The 18240-nt window shown below is 38.6% G+C and overlaps 1 protein-coding gene across 6 annotated transcripts in view; it reads right to left on the bottom strand.

The window, feature by feature from the left end:
• Positions 1-4751: 4751 nt before the first annotated feature.
• EML1 (EMAP like 1) overlaps positions 4752-18240 on the bottom strand; it is a 136246-nt gene continuing 122757 nt past the window's right edge. For 5 of the 6 annotated variants that reach the window (XM_075711784.1, XM_075711783.1, XM_075711785.1 and 2 more), the window contains 7 exons: positions 15862-15929; positions 14227-14315; positions 13606-13703; positions 13393-13480; positions 13111-13206; positions 6583-6713; positions 4752-6299 (listed from right to left, as the gene is read on the bottom strand). In XM_075711784.1, coding sequence (XP_075567899.1) covers positions 6174-6299; positions 6583-6713; positions 13111-13206; positions 13393-13480; positions 13606-13703; positions 14227-14315; positions 15862-15929 — 696 coding nt within the window. In that variant the 3' untranslated portion in view covers positions 4752-6173. The remainder of the gene's footprint in view (positions 6300-6582; positions 6714-13110; positions 13207-13392; positions 13481-13605; positions 13704-14226; positions 14316-15861; positions 15930-18240) is intronic. The other variant, XM_075711789.1, reaches the window with a different exon arrangement.

The following is an 18240-nucleotide window of genomic DNA, read 5'->3' as shown; positions in this document are numbered from 1 at the left end:
CCAAAACCCTTGAACCCCTGGTATAATAACCTCCCCTGTGGTTATACACTGATGTCATAAATTCAGAATTATGATGTCAATGAAAGCTGCTGAAAAGGAGAAGCTGGGCAGAAAGGAAGGAGCCCTAAAATGCTGACATTTATCTTAATGAGAAACTGAATCCAGAATGAACAGCCAAGGCAATTGATTTTGTAGAGAGAGACATTCTCTTCAGGCTGCCTCAAGCAGACAGTACCCTCTTCAGCACGCCTCTGCAGTGCAAGGGCAATGCAAGGCAACGACAAATTACAGTAATCTAACATGGCTGCAAAACTCATCCAGCCTTTTTAATTTTTGCTTTCTAACCATAATGACTGAACAGCCTGAAGGAGATTTCTTGAGTCTACAACCTGGAATCTGGAGCAAAAATAGCTTGTGTAGCGCCAATAGCCAGAATCCACAGAGCAGCTGAATTTGCTCTCCTCTGGCTATATGTTTATTCTAGGTAATTTCACGGGTCAGATTTTAAAAGTACTCATCTCTGAAGCTCCTGCTAAAAACCTGTTCACTTGCATGAAGACCCAGAAAACAGGTCACCATTCTCATGGTTATAACCTCAGCATCTCAGACTAGATTCAAAGAGGCAGCCTTTAAGGTACAGATATGTCCACTACAAATGAATGAAAATGTCAAAATTAATTTAACGTAGTTTGTAGATAGCTAAAAGATGGTAAAACCAAACCTGTGCTAAGTTGGGACTGCGGAGCTGGTGGGGAGGAACCACTTTTCATGGAGTCCAAGACCTCAAGCTTTCATAAAGACACAGACAAAATGCAAGATCCAAAGAAGTGCCTACAGAGTGCGGTGACACTCCCATCATAGAGGCTCTGTAGAAAGGAGGCACCTTCTTACACTTCCACATTTGGCAGGAGACCAAGGGGAACGCACAACGCTGTGAATCATCCTGATTGACAAAGGTCCCCCAAGTGGCTTTCACAGATGAGCCCATCGCTATCACCACTGACAGAAATAAAGTCTACCAAACTTAGCGCTAGATGGCAGCTTTGGCTGAACTACCATCAATGCCTCCATGTAAATTATCACTTAGTCTTCCATAATTATTTAACGAATTCAGGGGCCAAAGCTGTTCCATTAAGACAAATGAAACTGCTGCAGAACTGCATGGCTAAGGAGAACCATAAATCTCTCCCAGCAAGAGTGTGAACCGCTAATGTACTCACTCATCCAGGAGCCAGCAGCCTCCATCCAGGAGCAGACAGATTTGGGTGTGATTCTGTCCTTCCTCGCAGGAGCCAGTTCCTTATCTCCCATCTTTTGGGCCAGGAGATGCTCTGGCTTGGGGCATCTCTTCTGAAGGGCAGCGCGCTGCAGCGCAAGAGCGGCATGGCAGTGATCAGACCGCTCCAGCGCGGCTATGAATCCCGGCCAGTAATGGAAGAAAAAGATTTCTGTTTAGGTTTCTTGTAAGTCTGTTCTTTTCACTAGTAATTAAAGTGACATTTTCCCTGCCATCTGTAGGATTTTAGAGGATGCAGTCAAGTGATCTGTCAACAGCCGTCGTTCCAGGGACAGAGAAGAAAACACAATAAAAAGACCGCCTGCTTCTCTGAGCAGAACCTGAAGAAATGAAAAATACCAACCCTTGCAAAAAAGGGTCTGTTTGCCCTTGCAAGCTCTTGTCACACAAATAATTTTGAAGGGAAATAATACCTTCTAATATTAATTCTGAAGAACAAATTTCATCCAAACATTTCATATAGAAAATATGACCTTGTCTTAATTAGAAAACTAAAAAATCCATTTTATAAAAATTATTTGCTTTGTGAGAGGATTTTTTTAATCATTCGAAATGGTGGGGTGTTTTTAATTCACTAGCATTGAAAAACTACTTACTTTCTCTTACGTTTATCTCCTTTCACTTTTTTTTAACTTTTGTTTTTACTTTTTTTTTTTTTTTTTTAAAATACAGTGACTGATTTTTGTAGAGCTCATCTGCTGGAAAATTGTTAATACCTGTCAGGTTTCAACAACCTGTCAAAACCAAGCACTACCAGAAGTATCTACATAATAATCACCTTTCAGATAGTAATTCAAATTATACATATAGAATTAAGTTGAAAAAGGCTGTAGTTTTGAGATAATACAAATATGTGTCCTTTAGAAATAAAATAAATATATGAAAACAGGCAGGAGAGGTAAACAAAATCATGAAAAGCCTCTACTTGAAAATGGGTGATGACCAGATTGTGTCTATGTTTGTTTTATAAGCATACAGAATAGGGAGGAAGAAGTCTTTTGAAAGCATATGTATTGTTTTCTGAATAATTTAAGACTTAGAGAATAGGTATTATCAATTTCAGTAGCTAATCACTTTGAACATCCTGACACAGAAGTGTTACCTGACTATATATGCTCATCATTTTGGACAAATATGACAGTCGTACTGTTGTAGTGAGCGTAGGAACACAAAATCCCATTGCTTAATGCCACGCAACAATTGAGAAAAAAATCCCTACCCTAAAAATACTTTAAAATCTAAGTATGTGATATACATTACAGGGCTGCCTGCAGACGAGGACAATCAAGAAATAAGACACTGTTGATCACCTCAGTATACTCATACAAGTAGGGCAGGAGGGCAAGGAGGAAGGGGCTAAAAGCAGATGCAAAGTCATTCATAGATAGCCAAAAGATGGTAAAAAGAAACCTGTGCTAAGTTGGGAACGTAAGTTCAAGTCAAAGAAGAAGCGTGGATACAGATACAGTAAGAAACCAGGAACTCAGCCCCAAAACGATCAGAGAGGTAGTCAGGGCCACTAGTTTCATAAGAAGTTAAGGGCAGCAAAATGTGCAGGTAAGGGACTAAGGTGGATGCAGTACTGGAAGTTGAAGTCACAGAACAGCAATTCTAGAAACAAAGGGAAGAAAAGCAAGAAATAGGAATTGAAACTGAAGAAAGTTGAAAGGGAGGAGCTGAATGCTTGGTAGATGACAGCAACACACAACAGAAACGAAGAGACGAGTCTCTTTGAGCAACGCTACGCCTGCTGTAGCCAAGATGAGGGGAGAGAAGGAGCAGACGCAGAAGTCCAGCCGTAACTCCAGCTATGGACTTGAGAACCAGTTTACGCTCTGTGGAAGGGCAGGAAAAGACAACTGCTGCGGACACAGTATCAGGTGAAGGAATCCGGTGTCAGAGTCCCGGGTGCTGCTGAGGGAATGAAATACGCAAAGTTCAGGAATAACTCTTCCTTTCCTTCCTTTTTTTTTTCTTTTTTTTTTTTTCTTTTAAAGCAAAAAAGAGGACACTCCTGAGAAAACAAAGAAATACAAGAACCAAGGAACAAGGGTGGAAGTGGGGAAAGCTGAAGATTATATATAACAATGGTGAAATTGTGTAGAATTCCCTGGATAAAGAAAGAAGAACCACTTTAACAGTCATCAAACGGATATTTGGCTCAAGACATTACCCACCATTTGCCAATTCAGCTAATACGCTTATCAGGTTTTCACAGAGGAACAAAGACAACGTTTAACAGCAAAAGCTAGAAACAGAGGAGCAGCAGAGGCACAGATGGGATGGGATTGTTGAAACTCCCCTTTGATCAGTAACCCTAGGGATGAACTTGCAGGATTCCTCATCTATTTGTTGTAAGGGATAGTAGTTTGAAATGAAGGGGATCACAAATACGTTACTACATCCGAAGAGTAGGACCGTGGGAAAAGGATGAAAAGGGAATGAGCCAACCCAATTTGCGGCTCCCGTTTTCTCCATTGCAAGTAATGGCAAATCTACAATTGTGAAAGCAGAAAACCTGAAAGCAGCCCACCTGCAAAAGCAAAAAAAAATTAACAAACAGAAGTATCCAGAGAAGATGAGAACCTGTCACTTGCATGTTATGGCCTCTTAGGATTGGATTAACCCTAGAAAGGGTAGGGATATTATGGCTTAGTTTCACACACTTCAAGCAGAGGGAGACTGACATCGCCATCAAAAGAAGCGTTCCAGTGCTCCTCTGTCCATTTACTACTTCTCCACATTGCTCCTGCCTCTGTATAAGCTCAGTACAAGCATTCATACAGCTGCACAGCTAAACCAGATGAGAAAACCGAGGAAAAGGATTTTCTGTTTTGTAGTAGCTGTTGTTTGCTTGCTTTGCCTTTTTTTTTTTTTTATCGTGGGTCCACCTCCCAGCTGGGTTCTCCCTATAGCCACAAGAAGTCTTGTGCTGCTGCACGGGATGGGAATAAGCAACTGGTGGCAAGACCTCTTCCTTTAGTGACAGTGCTAGATAACGTCAGGTTGAAGTGACCCTGAAACCCTGGCCTTCAAAAGTTTTGCCTGAGGACAAATTCCTAACCCACAGAAATTGTCAGGAGCTCTTGCCACGAGCATAACCCTGTGCAGGGGGATGACACTCCTCCACCAGCCAAGTGCTCAGCGATGTGTACTAGCAGGCAGAACCAAGGCAGTTTGTAGGTGAAAACATGTGGCATGTCCTTCTTCCCTGCCGTGAAGCTGGAGTTTCACTCTCTAGGTGTGCATTAGGGATCGCATCCCCAGAGTCATGCTCACGTGCGAAATTATGTACCCCAAAATCTAGATTTTATTCCCAAATATTTTCAAATGCAGTTCTAATTGAGAAATCACAAATGTGTGTCCTTAAGTAAAAGCCTGTCTCTTCTGTAAGTATTTCACAATGAAACAATATTTTACTAAACAGGAAGAATGCATCGAAAATTCACTTTAATACATGTTTATTGGTGTCCTGCACTTTCAGTGTAGGAGGTTGGAGATGTAATAAAAAAGTTTCAAAATTTATTGATTCCATTTCATTTAAATCACTCTAAACAACCAGTGCTTTAGAGTTCAGAGAATTAACGTTTACTGTCCATTACAAGCAAAATTTTAATATTACCTTTTTCGAGTCCGCTTAGAGCTCCTCTCTTTTAAAATTCTTCAGATACATTCCTCAAAGTAAACAATACATTTCAATCTGTGTCACAATCAACATTGATAAGGCCTTCTTAACCATTTTATACCACCTCCACTATTACTTCATTGCAAAACACAATCTTATTTCATACTATAAATATCCATCCATGCACAAAACACAGGGGCCAGAAGTTACACATTAATATCTCATGTAGGCTTCCAAGACTTCCTTTACCCTCTGCAGGTTTATGGTACACTTAAAAAGATATCTTTAGACTTGGTCTACTTGGTCTTAAAATACAAATATACAATATCCATAAGCATAAAAAAGTAAAGCTAGATGGCCTTACCATTTGTTATGAACTGCTAAAATCTTATACATGTACAATATAGCATCATGCTGATTAATATACATATTAGTTAAATATATCAACCAATAATGGGGATGTGGCCAAGCTTTTTTTGTTTTGTTTTCAAAAAGAAATTGTTCATATACAAGTAAAAAGATTTTTAATTTAAACTCATATGGAATACCTGAACCACACAGACATCTGTAAACCCTGCTGAGATATTCAGGTCAAAATGGGACATAACCTGCTGATTCACTTGAAAGGGAACACAACTCCTCACGGGTGATACCCAAGGTGTGCTATTCCCAAAAGAATGCAAATTTACCAGCATTCACATTTTCGGGTCTAGAACACTAAATTTTGCATCTTACATCTCGGTTTATACTTTTTGTATCTATTCATCATCCTCCATCAGAAACAATTCGGTACCTTGGCATTGTCATAGATTTTTCTAAATAAGTAGATATACAGTACAAAGTGTAGATAGTGAAACAAATAAGCACATATATACAGTCTTTGAAAGGCATTTTTGTGACCATTTTAGCAGTGTTTATGGAAAACATTTAAGATAGTCACATTCCGCTGATACCACTGTATTGCAAACTGTCAAGCCACATTTCTTGTATTAAACTTGTACTGCATTGTATATCGTACAACAGAAGAGAAAACGATCATTCTTAAGGTGTGACACAATGAAAAAAATCACTAGACTGAGTAAGGTAACCAGCACAGGGCTTAATTTTCCTGAGGTTTGTAAGAATTTTTTAAACAAAAATCACAGTGACCAGGCTAAACTGCAAACATACTGTTAAGTTTTAAATATACAGTTTATACATAAGTTCTGTGCATGGTCGACTCAACTGTGTGTGTTCACACTGATGTTTCCTTTAAATGACTCGCCACTGCATAATACTTGTATCTTTTCCGCCTGTGGAGATGAGATGGGTGTCTTCACAGAGAAAATCTACATTAGTTACATGACTACTATGTCCACCGTACACATGGCTTGGAGCCTAGAAAACACCATTATTAGTGAGAATATAAAGTGTCATAAAAACATATTGTTACAATGTAACATTCACACGACAACGAAACCAAGGCATCACATCATTCTCTTAAAGTATTTTAATATTAAATTAAATTTTGAAGTTAACTGTAGTCTCAATCAACCTTAAATAAATCCCTTAGGCATATGCATATTCCCATTCTTTTTTTTTTTTTTTTTTTGTGCATAGGAAAACAACATTTAATGCATTTGTGCAAATTAAAAGAGTAAATTTTTTGGAAATACCTTACCCTAAACTGTGAACATGGATATGAGAAGAGATGTACTTTGCCAAAATCATCCCCTGTTGACAGCAGTTTTCTCCCATGTGATCGACAGACAGCATTGATATCTGTTCCATCTGAACCTTCAGGCCATACACCTGAAATGCAGACGGACCAATTAAAGGCTTTTATAATGGAAATAAAAGTGATAGCTTAAGTTTTTGTTAAAATATTAATAAAGCATTACTTGTTTAAAAAAAGAAAAAAGATAAAAGTATAAAAATAACTGCAGCTGAGTCAGTATGCGTACTTCAGTACCAGCAAAAGACCAGATCCTAATAGGAAATCAATACTACTGTAGTCTAAGAAATTACCTATGTATGAGTCAACATACTTTCTTCATATTACTAAAGTCTAAAACCTATGAAACAAGACATTAGTTTAAAATGTTATTTAGCAATTAATAGATCCCTCAAAAAGAAACTGAACCTACTATAAATTTTTAAAATGCTTTTGTTGCACTCTAAGTAATTCTCCTCCTTCCGCACGTACTCTACTCCTTGCTCTTCTTGCACAAAGTGGTGTTCTAAAATTAAACTGTAGGCTCATCAGTGCAAGGACCAAATCTGTGCACCACATCTTTAAAGCCTCTGAATACCTCCCTGTGATAAACTGTCATTGTGATAAAACCCAACCAGTTATTGAAATTTCATTTTTTTGTATGTAGTACTGGGGGTGGGGGGGGGGGTGTTTATGATTTTCATAATTCAGATTTTATCTAATCCCTACTCAATATAAATGATACCTAACTTTGAGACCACTGACATGATCAGTTATAATGTGTGTTCTGCCATTATGGTTTGGCAAAAAACCCACCTTGTCGTGCCATTATGATTTTCAATGACCGTCCCTATGTCACACATCCTCTGCAGTGTCCCCCTGAAGTCCCACCACTTGAGTGCACGCTCCTCCTTTATTGTTACTACAAGTCATGATGCGACAGTTGCTACTCTTCCTGCTTGCTCTCCCATCTCCTGGAAGGATGCCTATGCCTGCGGGCAGGCCAGGCACACTCCAGCTTCCCTTCTTTGGGCTACTGATAACGCCAAAGTGGGCATCTGCCCTGCACGGTGGAAACAGCTAGCCTTTGATCCGCATGTAATTCTTCCCAAATACAGTCTTTGTATCATTGCACCACAATTCAAAAGCACTAAGAGGAAGTGATTCCATGTCTTTATATATACAGAACTACAAATTGTTGTAAATAAAATGAAACACAAAGTACTGATTTGGTAAGCTGCCACTAACTCTCCAGATGTGTGTAGAAACACCTCTTTGCTCGATCGTGTATATTAAAAAAGAGGCAGGGAAGAAAGAAAAGGGAGGTGCAAAGGAGAAACACAGTAATTGCTACTCGTGGAATTATGAATAGGTAGAATGAAGAGACGCAGAAAAGCTGTTTTAAGTAACTGCTTTGACAAAAAGGAGGCTGTATGAACATCAAAATGCTGAAAAGAGACAGGCATCTTATGACAAGCTGGAGATAACCCCTAAAGGAAATAGTTTAAGAAACAAGATTGCCATTTTGAAATGAGGAAAGGATCATATCAGGGGTGATTTTTTTTGAGACTCTGCTCTTTCAAAATTTATTTCAGTGCCTCACTGTTAGTTTTTCTGAATATGTGAACTAAATACCCTTTGTTGAAAAATTAGTCTATTTTTTTCTTCCCATCCTCTGCAGACATGGAAAAAGAGACTGTTTCCTTTTTCTTACATGAAGATCAATGCCATGCTTTTTTCCTCCTCCTGTTCTCTAAAATTCATTCATTACATCTCTTCTCACAGAACAATATTTAGATGGATAATAATTCTTGATAGTCAGCACATTATCTGTTCGTCCAAGGTGCAAAAACCAGAAGCAGCTATTCCAGCTGTGACTGAAGCAGATACCGATAAATGGATGATTACTTCATGTTTTGCATGGCATCCTTTCCATTACATATCCCACCAATGTGTCTGCCTTTTCTTCAACAGCATAGTGCCGTTGACTCACATTCAGTTTGTATGCAGCAGTAATCTGATCTTTCTGTGCAGATCTGCTCTCTTGCCTGTTCTCCTCTGTTTGTACAACTGGATTCTGCTGTTCAAAACTAGGCATGTGATTTGAACTGATGCCTTGGTTGCATATCCAGCAGCACACAGCTTTTGCAAGAGCATATACATCAGTAAGTGTTTTAAAGTCTGTAGTCCTTCACATTTACATGCATTTGTATCACTAAAATATCCTCCATTGGACACATTTTACATGCTGTTGATTTGCAGCTGAATTATCTCTAAACATTTCCAGGCTGACTAATCTGTTCCCATGCTTGAAGACAGGTGTTCGACAGATCAATGTTCATTTTCCCCCCTGCAGTGGTTATGTTGCTCTGCAAGTGCTATGCATACTATTTGTGATTTTTATGTGGTTCTACTAGAGTGAGAAAATATCCCTAGTTTCACTCAGCTAGTAGCTACTGAAAAATCAATATACTAGATGCCTCATGTCCTTGATGATGTGATTGCTTCTTCCATTTCCAGTGGGGCAATCCCAGCAAGCATTTAAAGACTGTTTATACTGGCTGCTCTGAGGTCCCAAAGTACTGAACAGTAGAGTGACTTCCAACATTACTGGACTGGTTTCCAATTTATAATTGATGAGTTTCTTCAATTTTTATTCGAGTCACTAACTTTTCACTTTATCCTCTCTGTATGGGCTCTGAAGGTAAACATATGATTCCACAGATGTTGCATTCATTCTTCTCCATTTTTCCAGTACCTTGCCTGTTCTCTGTGAGGTCCTGAAAATAAGTACTAATGATCCTGAGATTATGCTAACCAGTTGTTTTTACAGATACAACAAGGTTCATCACACTCAGATACTTTGAAAATATCTAATTCCTAACTATTTTCTAATCTGTTCCCTCCCTACTGAAAGCAGAGGTCTTATCCTTTCATTACTGGCACTAACTGGGTTAGATTGTAGCAGGTCTCCTAATGAAGACATATTAAAAAGAAAAAAAAAGTTGTACTGCGTTTGCATGGCAAGGTTTTGGTAGCAGGGGGGCCACAGGGGTGGCTTCTGTGAGAAGCTGCTAGAGGCTTCCCCTATGTCCGATAGAGCCAATGCCAGCCAGCTCCAAGATGGACCTGCTGCTGGCAAAGGCTGAGCTAATCAGCGATGGTGGTAGTGCCTCTGTGATAACATTTAAGGGGGAAAAAAAAAAAACCATGGGGACACAAACTGCAGTTGGAGAGAGGAGTGAGAATATGTGAGAGGAACAACTCTGCAGACACCAAGGTCAGTGGAGAAGGAGCGGGAGGAGGTGCTCCAGGCACCAGAGCAGAGATTCCCCTGCAGCCCCTGGTGCAGACCATGGTGAGGCAGCTGTGCCCCTGCAGCCCATGGAGGTCCATGGTGGAGCAGATATCCACCTGCAGCCCATGAAGGACCCCATGCCGGAGCAGGTGGGTGTGCCTGAAAGAGGCTGTGACCCCATGGGAAGCCCACACTGGAGCAGGCTCCTGGCAGGACCTGTGGACCCGTGGAGAGAGGAGCCCATGCTGGAGCAGGTTTGCTGGCAGGACTTGTGACCCCGTGGGGGACCCAGGCTGGAGCAGTCTGCTCCTGAAGGACTGCACCCCATGGAAGGGACCCACGCTGGAGCAGTTCATGAAGAACTGCAGCCTGTGGGAAGGACTCACATTGGAGAAGTTCATGGAGGACTGTCTCCCGTGGGAGGGACCCCACGCTGGAGCAGGGGAAGAGTGTGAGGAGTCCTCCCCTGAGGAGGAAGGAGCGGCAGAGACGACGTGTGATGAAGTGACCGCAACCCCCATTCCCCGTCCCCCTGCGCTGCTCAGGGGGAGGAGGTAGAGAAATGGGCAGTGAAGTTGAGCCTGGGAAGAAGCTTTTTAAGATTTAGTTTTTATTTTCTCATTATCCTACTCTGATTTGACTGGTAATAAATTAAACTGATTTTCCCCAAGTCGAGTCTGTTTTGCCCATGACGGTAATTGCCGAGTGATCTCCCTGTCCTTATCTCGACCCATGAGCTTTTCATTGTATTTTCTCTCCCCTGTCCAGTTGAGATGGGGAGTGACAGAACCGCTTTGGTGGGCACCTGGTGTCCAGCCAAGGTCAACCCACCACAAAAGTTTTTTTTAAACACCTCAGCTTTTTAGCAGTGTCGTCTTTCCTCTCCCTCCTCTCCATATAGCAGACCAATATTGTCATTGGTCCTTCTTTTATTACTGTACTTGTCACTTGCATTTATGTTTAGGCTTTGTTTATATGTCTCCTTGGTCCTCCAACACAGTTTCTATTTTCTGCATTCTTCTTCCTTGTAGGAATAGTTTAACCAAGTTTGTGTCTGGCTGCCATTTCTCCCTCCTCTGCGCTGGCAGAGTTTGCGCCCTTCATACCTTTTAAGTAATGACCACATCTCATCTTTTCTCCAACTTCTGATCTTCCGTAACAGGACTCTGGACTTTTGCAGTTTCCCTCCCTGAAAGCCATTATTTTCATTTTGTTGCTCTTTTTCCTTCCTACAGTAAGGATCACACCTCCCCGATTCCATAGGCATTCCTACACAAGGTGCATTCACATTCTCAGCAATTTCCTTCCACCTCCCTAGAATCAAATCTGGAAGAAACTCCCCTCTAGGTGCTTATCTATCTCCTGTATCAGAAAAATTTTGAGAACTTGATGGTTAGCCAGTGTACTTGCAATTCCTTTCCAAAAAGACACTGGAATATTTAAAATCTCACATCCACAGAAATTCCTGTGATTTGACTGATTTTGCTAGCTATTAAAAAAAGATTCCATTCATTTGATCTTTCTGGAAGGATGGGCAACAGTATAACCCTGCCACCATTAGTATTCTTTTTTTCATCTATAATTATTATGCATTATCTTTATAACTTCCCAGTCTGAACCTAACTGTATAGCTACGAATCCTCAGTACATACGGCACCATGTTCCATATATAAAAAAGTTCCACCACTTTGGCATTACACATCCTTTCTGAATAAGTTATATCCTTTTACTTTAAAATTCCATTCATTTGATGAACATCCTCACAATCTCTATTACATTACTAAAATAATAATAGTGATAATTATTAAAACTAGCAACTACTGTTATTTATTCCTCATCCCTGTTGCTTTAGCTTACAATACACAGTTCAGCATGGAGGACTAAGTATAAGAAAAAGTATACAATGTTTCCACACGGCCCCCATTGGCCCAGCAGATCATTTTGTCCCACAGACCTGCTCCAAACGCTGATCTGTTCCAAGGGAGAAAAAAAACCCATCTTAGGTGTGACAACCCTCTCCTACAAGACTCTGCACCACAAGCAGCCCCATATTCTATTAGCACTATATTTTGCATTAATCTAAATTATCAAGTAAGGAATACTCACTTAAAGAATTTATCATTTCAGAATATCTTTGCTAAATGCAAAGACTTTGTGGCTCTGTAATTGTGTGTCAGGTATACCGAAAGCCCAGGAATATGCTAATAGCTCTATAAGGGCCTTCATCCCTCATATGAGAAACATATTAAGTTAACATGCAGCCAGCCTTCTAGGACTTCCTCCTTTTACTAAACTGTGTGTTGTAGTGATACTCAAGCACTGCCTGTCAGTTAAATTTTAGAAAATTTGAATGTTTCTTCCCAGCACATTGCTACTGCCATCCCATCTTCTAGGCTCTAAATACATGTCCTGGCTGCTTTCAAACACATCACTGCATCTATTCTACTTGAAACATGGATGAAAATCTCCCTTGCTTACTCCTTATACTAAACCAGACTCTTCTCTGAACTTCCACCATGGCTTCCTATTTTATCTTGAGGACTCAAGAATCTGAAGCTTCTTGTACTCAGCTTTTTGTAATGATCTGTCTAGTTCTGCACACGTTATGGAATGAGTACAAAGCTTCACAGTACACTAGCGAAAGCAGCTCCTTCAAAACTGGCAGAAGAGAAGTCCCATGGAAACAAACCATCCTGATTTTGTTATGTTTTTCTTCTTTCTTCTTGCATTCCTTTTACCTCATTTAATTGATATATATTGTATCAAAATACATTGTAAATACTTAATGACAGATACTGTCACCTGCTTTGTGTTTGCACAGTAACTGGTACAAATGAAACTGGTTCTGGTAAGGTGGCCCAGTAGCTGCCTAAATAAATGATAATTCCATGGAACTGCTACTTTAAATTTAAAGAGACAAGAAGCAGGTCTAGTGTGACAGAAAGGACAGCATGTGATTTCTTCCTTGTCTCCCACTTATGTTGTAATTTAACATTTATACTTGAAGCTAGCAAGAATATTAAATCAGGGTCTTTCTGGATTGAAATAAGAGGACAGATTGTAATAAAAATGGCATAACAGAAGTTCTGTATTTTTCCCCAAAATACAAATACTCATGTTTCATAAGAAAAAGTTGGCAATCCAAGTGTTTGTTAATAACAAGAATGGTAAGGACTTGTAAGAGGAAAGATACTTACCAAAAACATGGAATCCTAAAGTACAGGTGTAAGTGGCCCATTCTAGATCTCTAGTTGTTTCAACACTCACAACTTGTTTACAAGCAGAGGGGATCCCTACAAAAGAAAAAAAACAAACACACGATAACGTTTTTAATTCTCAAATTGTATAGATTTTTGATTGCACCAGATGAATTAAAACATATGGTCTATCTTGGCAGTTATATGATCTTATTTAAATTTTAAATCTGTATTAGACTGCCTGAACTTTGCACAAAAGGACTAAATATAATTCTTACTCACAGTATAAGATTTCATAGTCTCCTGAATTAGACACAAGATATTGTGAATTAACAGACCAATCCAGATGAGTAATGAAGCTGGAATGACCCTACAAAGAGAAAAATACAGTCTTAACTGCACTAGCAGTATCTCTCAATGTGACACTATTAATACAGCACTACAAAACATACTTCAGTTGTTAATATTGAACCAGGAGGAAAAAAGGTTACTTACTGAACATTTACCAATTCTAGTGTACTTTCTTCCATTTTCACTTACACCATATATATAAATACAGTTGTCATGGGAACCTATTGCCAGGAAGTTTCCATCTATGAACACAAATGTGAAGAGTAATTATTCCGGTAAGAAAGAACTTAGGCTAATTTTGAAAAGTTAGTGTGTCACAGACAAGAGGAACAGTCCTTAAAGGCCTTGATACGAAAACAATGAAAAAAAATTCTACTTTTTCTTTTTCAGTTGCATATTGATGCATGTTTCAAGATTACAAAACAGCAAGTTTATACAGCAAATATTACTGTTAAAAACACATGACACTTCTGGAAGCAGCTACAGTCCATTTAGGGCTAACCTGATTGCAACAACCTGCACAGTTAAATCATATTTGGTTTTTTCCTTCCCTGTGAAGCCATACTGAGCATGTGGGGGAGGGACGGAGGGAAAAGAAAACTACAGCTTAAGACACCACCCATTCAGTGTTGCCAATGTTTCACAGCATATTTATTTTCAACTTCAGTATGGCAAGTGGGGAATTATTTTAAAACAAACCAACCCCAAATTTAATAAAAAAAAAATCAACACTTTTTTTTAACCAGTAAATAAATGCTCTCAAACCTGGTGAGTAACGCATTACAGACAGCTGTTCGTTTCCATCTGTGTGTACAGTGACCAAGTCTTTTGTTTCTGTGTCAAACACAAACCACCTGTTATAAATACAGAAAGAGGCCAATAAATCATTCCATAAGGAATTTAAATCTACTGTAATCTTGACCAACTTTTCTTCTGTCAAAATAGCATAAGTTTTACACCAGCAAAAGAAAAACAGCAACTGCTACTCAGTTTGGTTTATTTTTACTTTAACAGAAGGATAGTTTCTTTCCCACTTTTTTTTACCATAAAAATGATCAGCCATTGACCCTGATATCAGTCTTCAGATTTTAGTCTGTTTTGCTACGTGTCATGCATTAGAATAAAGTAAGCATTACATATAATGACCCTTCTCCTTTAATGTCCCTCCTCTATGCTATGCTCACATTTAAATTGATGCCTACATTAAATCCTAGAGCAAAGGAAAACACAAGGAAGAATCAGGACCGTTCTCTTTTGATAGAAGGATTAGCTTGCTTTATTAATTTATTTTAAGTTAATTAATGCATTAATATTAATAAATTTGATTTAATAATTTTAACGAACCAAAACTTAATTTGCAGAAACATGTAGAAGAGACAAAGATAAAATTTGCATTTCAATATTTCCATCAAATTATTAAAGACAAAGTAAAGATTCCTCTCAAAGCTTCTCCTTTTGATTTAATTTATTTAGTCAATAAAGTAAATTTAGTAACTAAAATAAATCCTTTATTTAGGATTGATATACAATCCTACATAATCTTGGCTCATATCCTATAAGCATTCTATATGTTCTCAGTTAAGTGGAACTGTTTTCAATACTAACAGCAAAGTCTGCCCTCAAGTGACATTAAAGGAGAGGATGAAGTTACGGCGAAGGCACTCCTTCCTCCTATGACAGGCAACCAAGGTTAAACCCAGGGTCTATTACCCAGATACTACTTTTTACCCCGGCTTTGTCTGTCTGTCTTGTTTATGCCTTACACTCTTCAGGCAGAACAAGTCTCTTAATATGCATTTTTACACTATGCCTAGCACAGTGGAACATTTGCCAAATTTTTGTTAAAGCCTCTGGTTGTCACTGCATTAGAGATAATAAACCACTTGCTAAGTTTTCCAACGAGCAACTTTTTTCTATATGATTTCCTCTACGTTGCCCTACAGGCCTCAGAGAAGATCTCCATAGGCACCTGCAAAGTTATTACATCAAACTCCTCCTTTAGCCTCTCCTTTGCCACGATGGACACAAAGATTTAGCATTTAGGTCACTGGTATGTTGACAGCACCTCCCATGCATGGTCTCACTGCTAACCCAGACTTCCTGCCCTGTCCAAATCCATCTCCTCCCACTGATCTTAGATTGCTGCTCTTCCAGGGCAGAAACCATCTCTTTGTTCTGTGTTCATGCAACACTCAGCAAACACACGCTACCGGTCTAAGACTAGGGTTTCTAGGCACTAAGGCAATACAAATAAATTTCACTCTGAAATTCAATAGAAATCAAGAGGGGATGAATATATGTCATGCAGACATCTGCAAAACAAGAACATGAACTTGGACGTGAGCTGGAAACACCATGTCGTGTTTGTTGGTGTCCAAGGTGTAGCTCTGCTCATCTTACCTGCCGGTCAGCGTCCCTACTGCAACAACAGATGCTGAAGGATGAAAACCAGAAGACTGTGCTGGATCCTAAAATGTTTCAGAAGGAAGCACACCTTTATACCAGTCCAAGTTATAACAAAAACATAGTTCGATTATCTGCCTCAGGAACGGAGTAAATCTCTCTTGTTGATTTTCTGGGGTTTTTTGGTTTTTATTTAAATACAAACTCAAGGGCAAAAAAAAGCATTTTTAGCTCATTGAAATGTTACCCAATAGACTACTTTTCCCTCTATGCAAGGCCACTGTTTTCTTTTCTTCACTGTCTAAAAATAACTTGGCAAGTGATTTCATAACAATACCATTGGCAAAGGCAGCTTCTCGACAAATCACAAACAAGTAAGAGATAAAAATAACTTATTAAATTAGAGCTGACCTAAGAATTAAGTATCAAAGCTGCAGTTTACCTACTGTCTAAAGGACAAGCAAGTACCTTATTCAACAAAGGTATGTATCACTTTGCACGGAGGGGTCAAGCCTATCTTCTACACACACCACCACCTTTTTCAGCACCTGCCAGTTGCAGCTTAGTGGGAGGTTAAGGGCATAAACTGGGTTTCTTATTTTGATATGCAATTTTAAAATATTTTATTTTGTATAGTGTATTATTACGGACACAGGTAGAATTGCAGTGTTTTTCTTACAAATTAAACACATATGCCTAAAAAACAAGGTAAGCATTTTCTTTCTAATACTTCTGTAGTTACAACAAATGAGCTCCAGAACTTTTCAGGTTATAGCAGAAAGTCCCAAAATAAATAGCTTATTTTTTCTGATACCTGCCAAAAATAATTTTAAAATGTAAGCCAAAAAAATCCAGTAACATATCTCACAGAAATGCATATGTCCTTGATTTTCTATATTCTAAAATAGTATCACACTGTAGCCATTTTAGTAAACCTGTTCACATTTTTAGCAATCTGTAATAACTAGTCCTAGAGGCTAGATGAAAGGGATATTCTCATTAATTTTAAACAAGTAACTGATTTCAAAGACATTACTAACTCTAAAGACATTTCAGAGAATTGCTGAGATCCAGGATTTCTATACACATGTTCTAAACCAGTACAGTAGTCCAGAAAGGAAAATTTGCTAATTTTTTTTAAAGTATAATTTCATAGTAAATGCTAAAATATTCTCTTGAATAAACCAGAGGTTCGAACAGTGAATTTAATCCAAGCAGTAACTTCTACTCATAACTACATTAAAAAGCTTTTGCATAGATCTCTATGACAAAAATAGGTTAACATGAAATGATTTATTTACTCTAGATAATCAGTCACTGATTCATGAAACAGTCTCAGACATTTCAAGTGGTTAATAAGGAGATTATTGTCAAGATTGGTAATAGAAATCTTGTCTTAATGAAGTGGTGGGTACTTGGAGGGAAAGAAATAAATCTAAGCCTAGTTTAATAGTCCTACTGCTGTTGCCATCATCCTTTTCAAAAGAATCAAGGTAAATAGAGCAGTTTCTTAAACGTTTCAATAATGACAGTTTCTTAGAGAGTGTCTTATATTTGCAAAACCACAGCTAAATATTAATTGAAGCTCATTGTAAGTCATAATCAGCTAAACTCCGGTTCTGCTTTTCAGAGGACACAAAGGACAAAAGAGTGGAAACGATGCCCTTGAGTTGATGATTACTTAAGTAACTTTATTTCTGAGATAGCAACTTATCTGATTAATAGATTTGTTCCCGTTCCTCATATTGTACTTATCTCCACTAATGAAGTTTCACTATCAACCCAAACTTCTAAATGCTCTTTTCTTTAGACTGCAAGAGAGCAAAGTGCCAAATTTTGCACTTCTCTTCATGACTAGAGGCCCTCCTCAGTATATCACTCCTGTAATGAGAATTAAATCAGAAGTACTAACTTCTTATTCTCCCAGCGTCTTTGAAAGTGTATGCAAGTATACCAAAACATACACCTTTACACTGAGCAGAGTAAAGGATCACATTAGTACCTGCAATTGAATTACATGATTTTTTTCCCCAACAAAAAAGAAATTTATTAGGAAAGCACAAAAAATGGTACCAATGATTTTACTTTCCACTTCATGATATTTATAAATAAGACTTGCACAAAACCAGTCATGCACCATTTCTAAATAATCAGATTAAGTCTCCTCAAAAAAACCCTATGATAAAGACCAGAAAGGTCTATGTAAAAGTTTCCAGTCGTGGCATTGTTTGAGTCACTCTGAATTGCATGTGAAGGAATTCCTGCAAGTGAATGTGTTTAATATTCCATACAGTACAATACAGTACACTGCTATTGCTGTATTTCAAAACAAAAAAAAAAAGGCACTGGTTTATCTTTTTTTAAAGAGTCTACCAA

This window comes from Pelecanus crispus, chromosome 6 (genome assembly GCF_030463565.1).
Source record: "Pelecanus crispus isolate bPelCri1 chromosome 6, bPelCri1.pri, whole genome shotgun sequence".
NCBI classification, from domain to species: Eukaryota; Metazoa; Chordata; class Aves; order Pelecaniformes; family Pelecanidae; genus Pelecanus; species Pelecanus crispus.
This window is presented reverse-complemented; position numbering and strand designations above follow the sequence as displayed.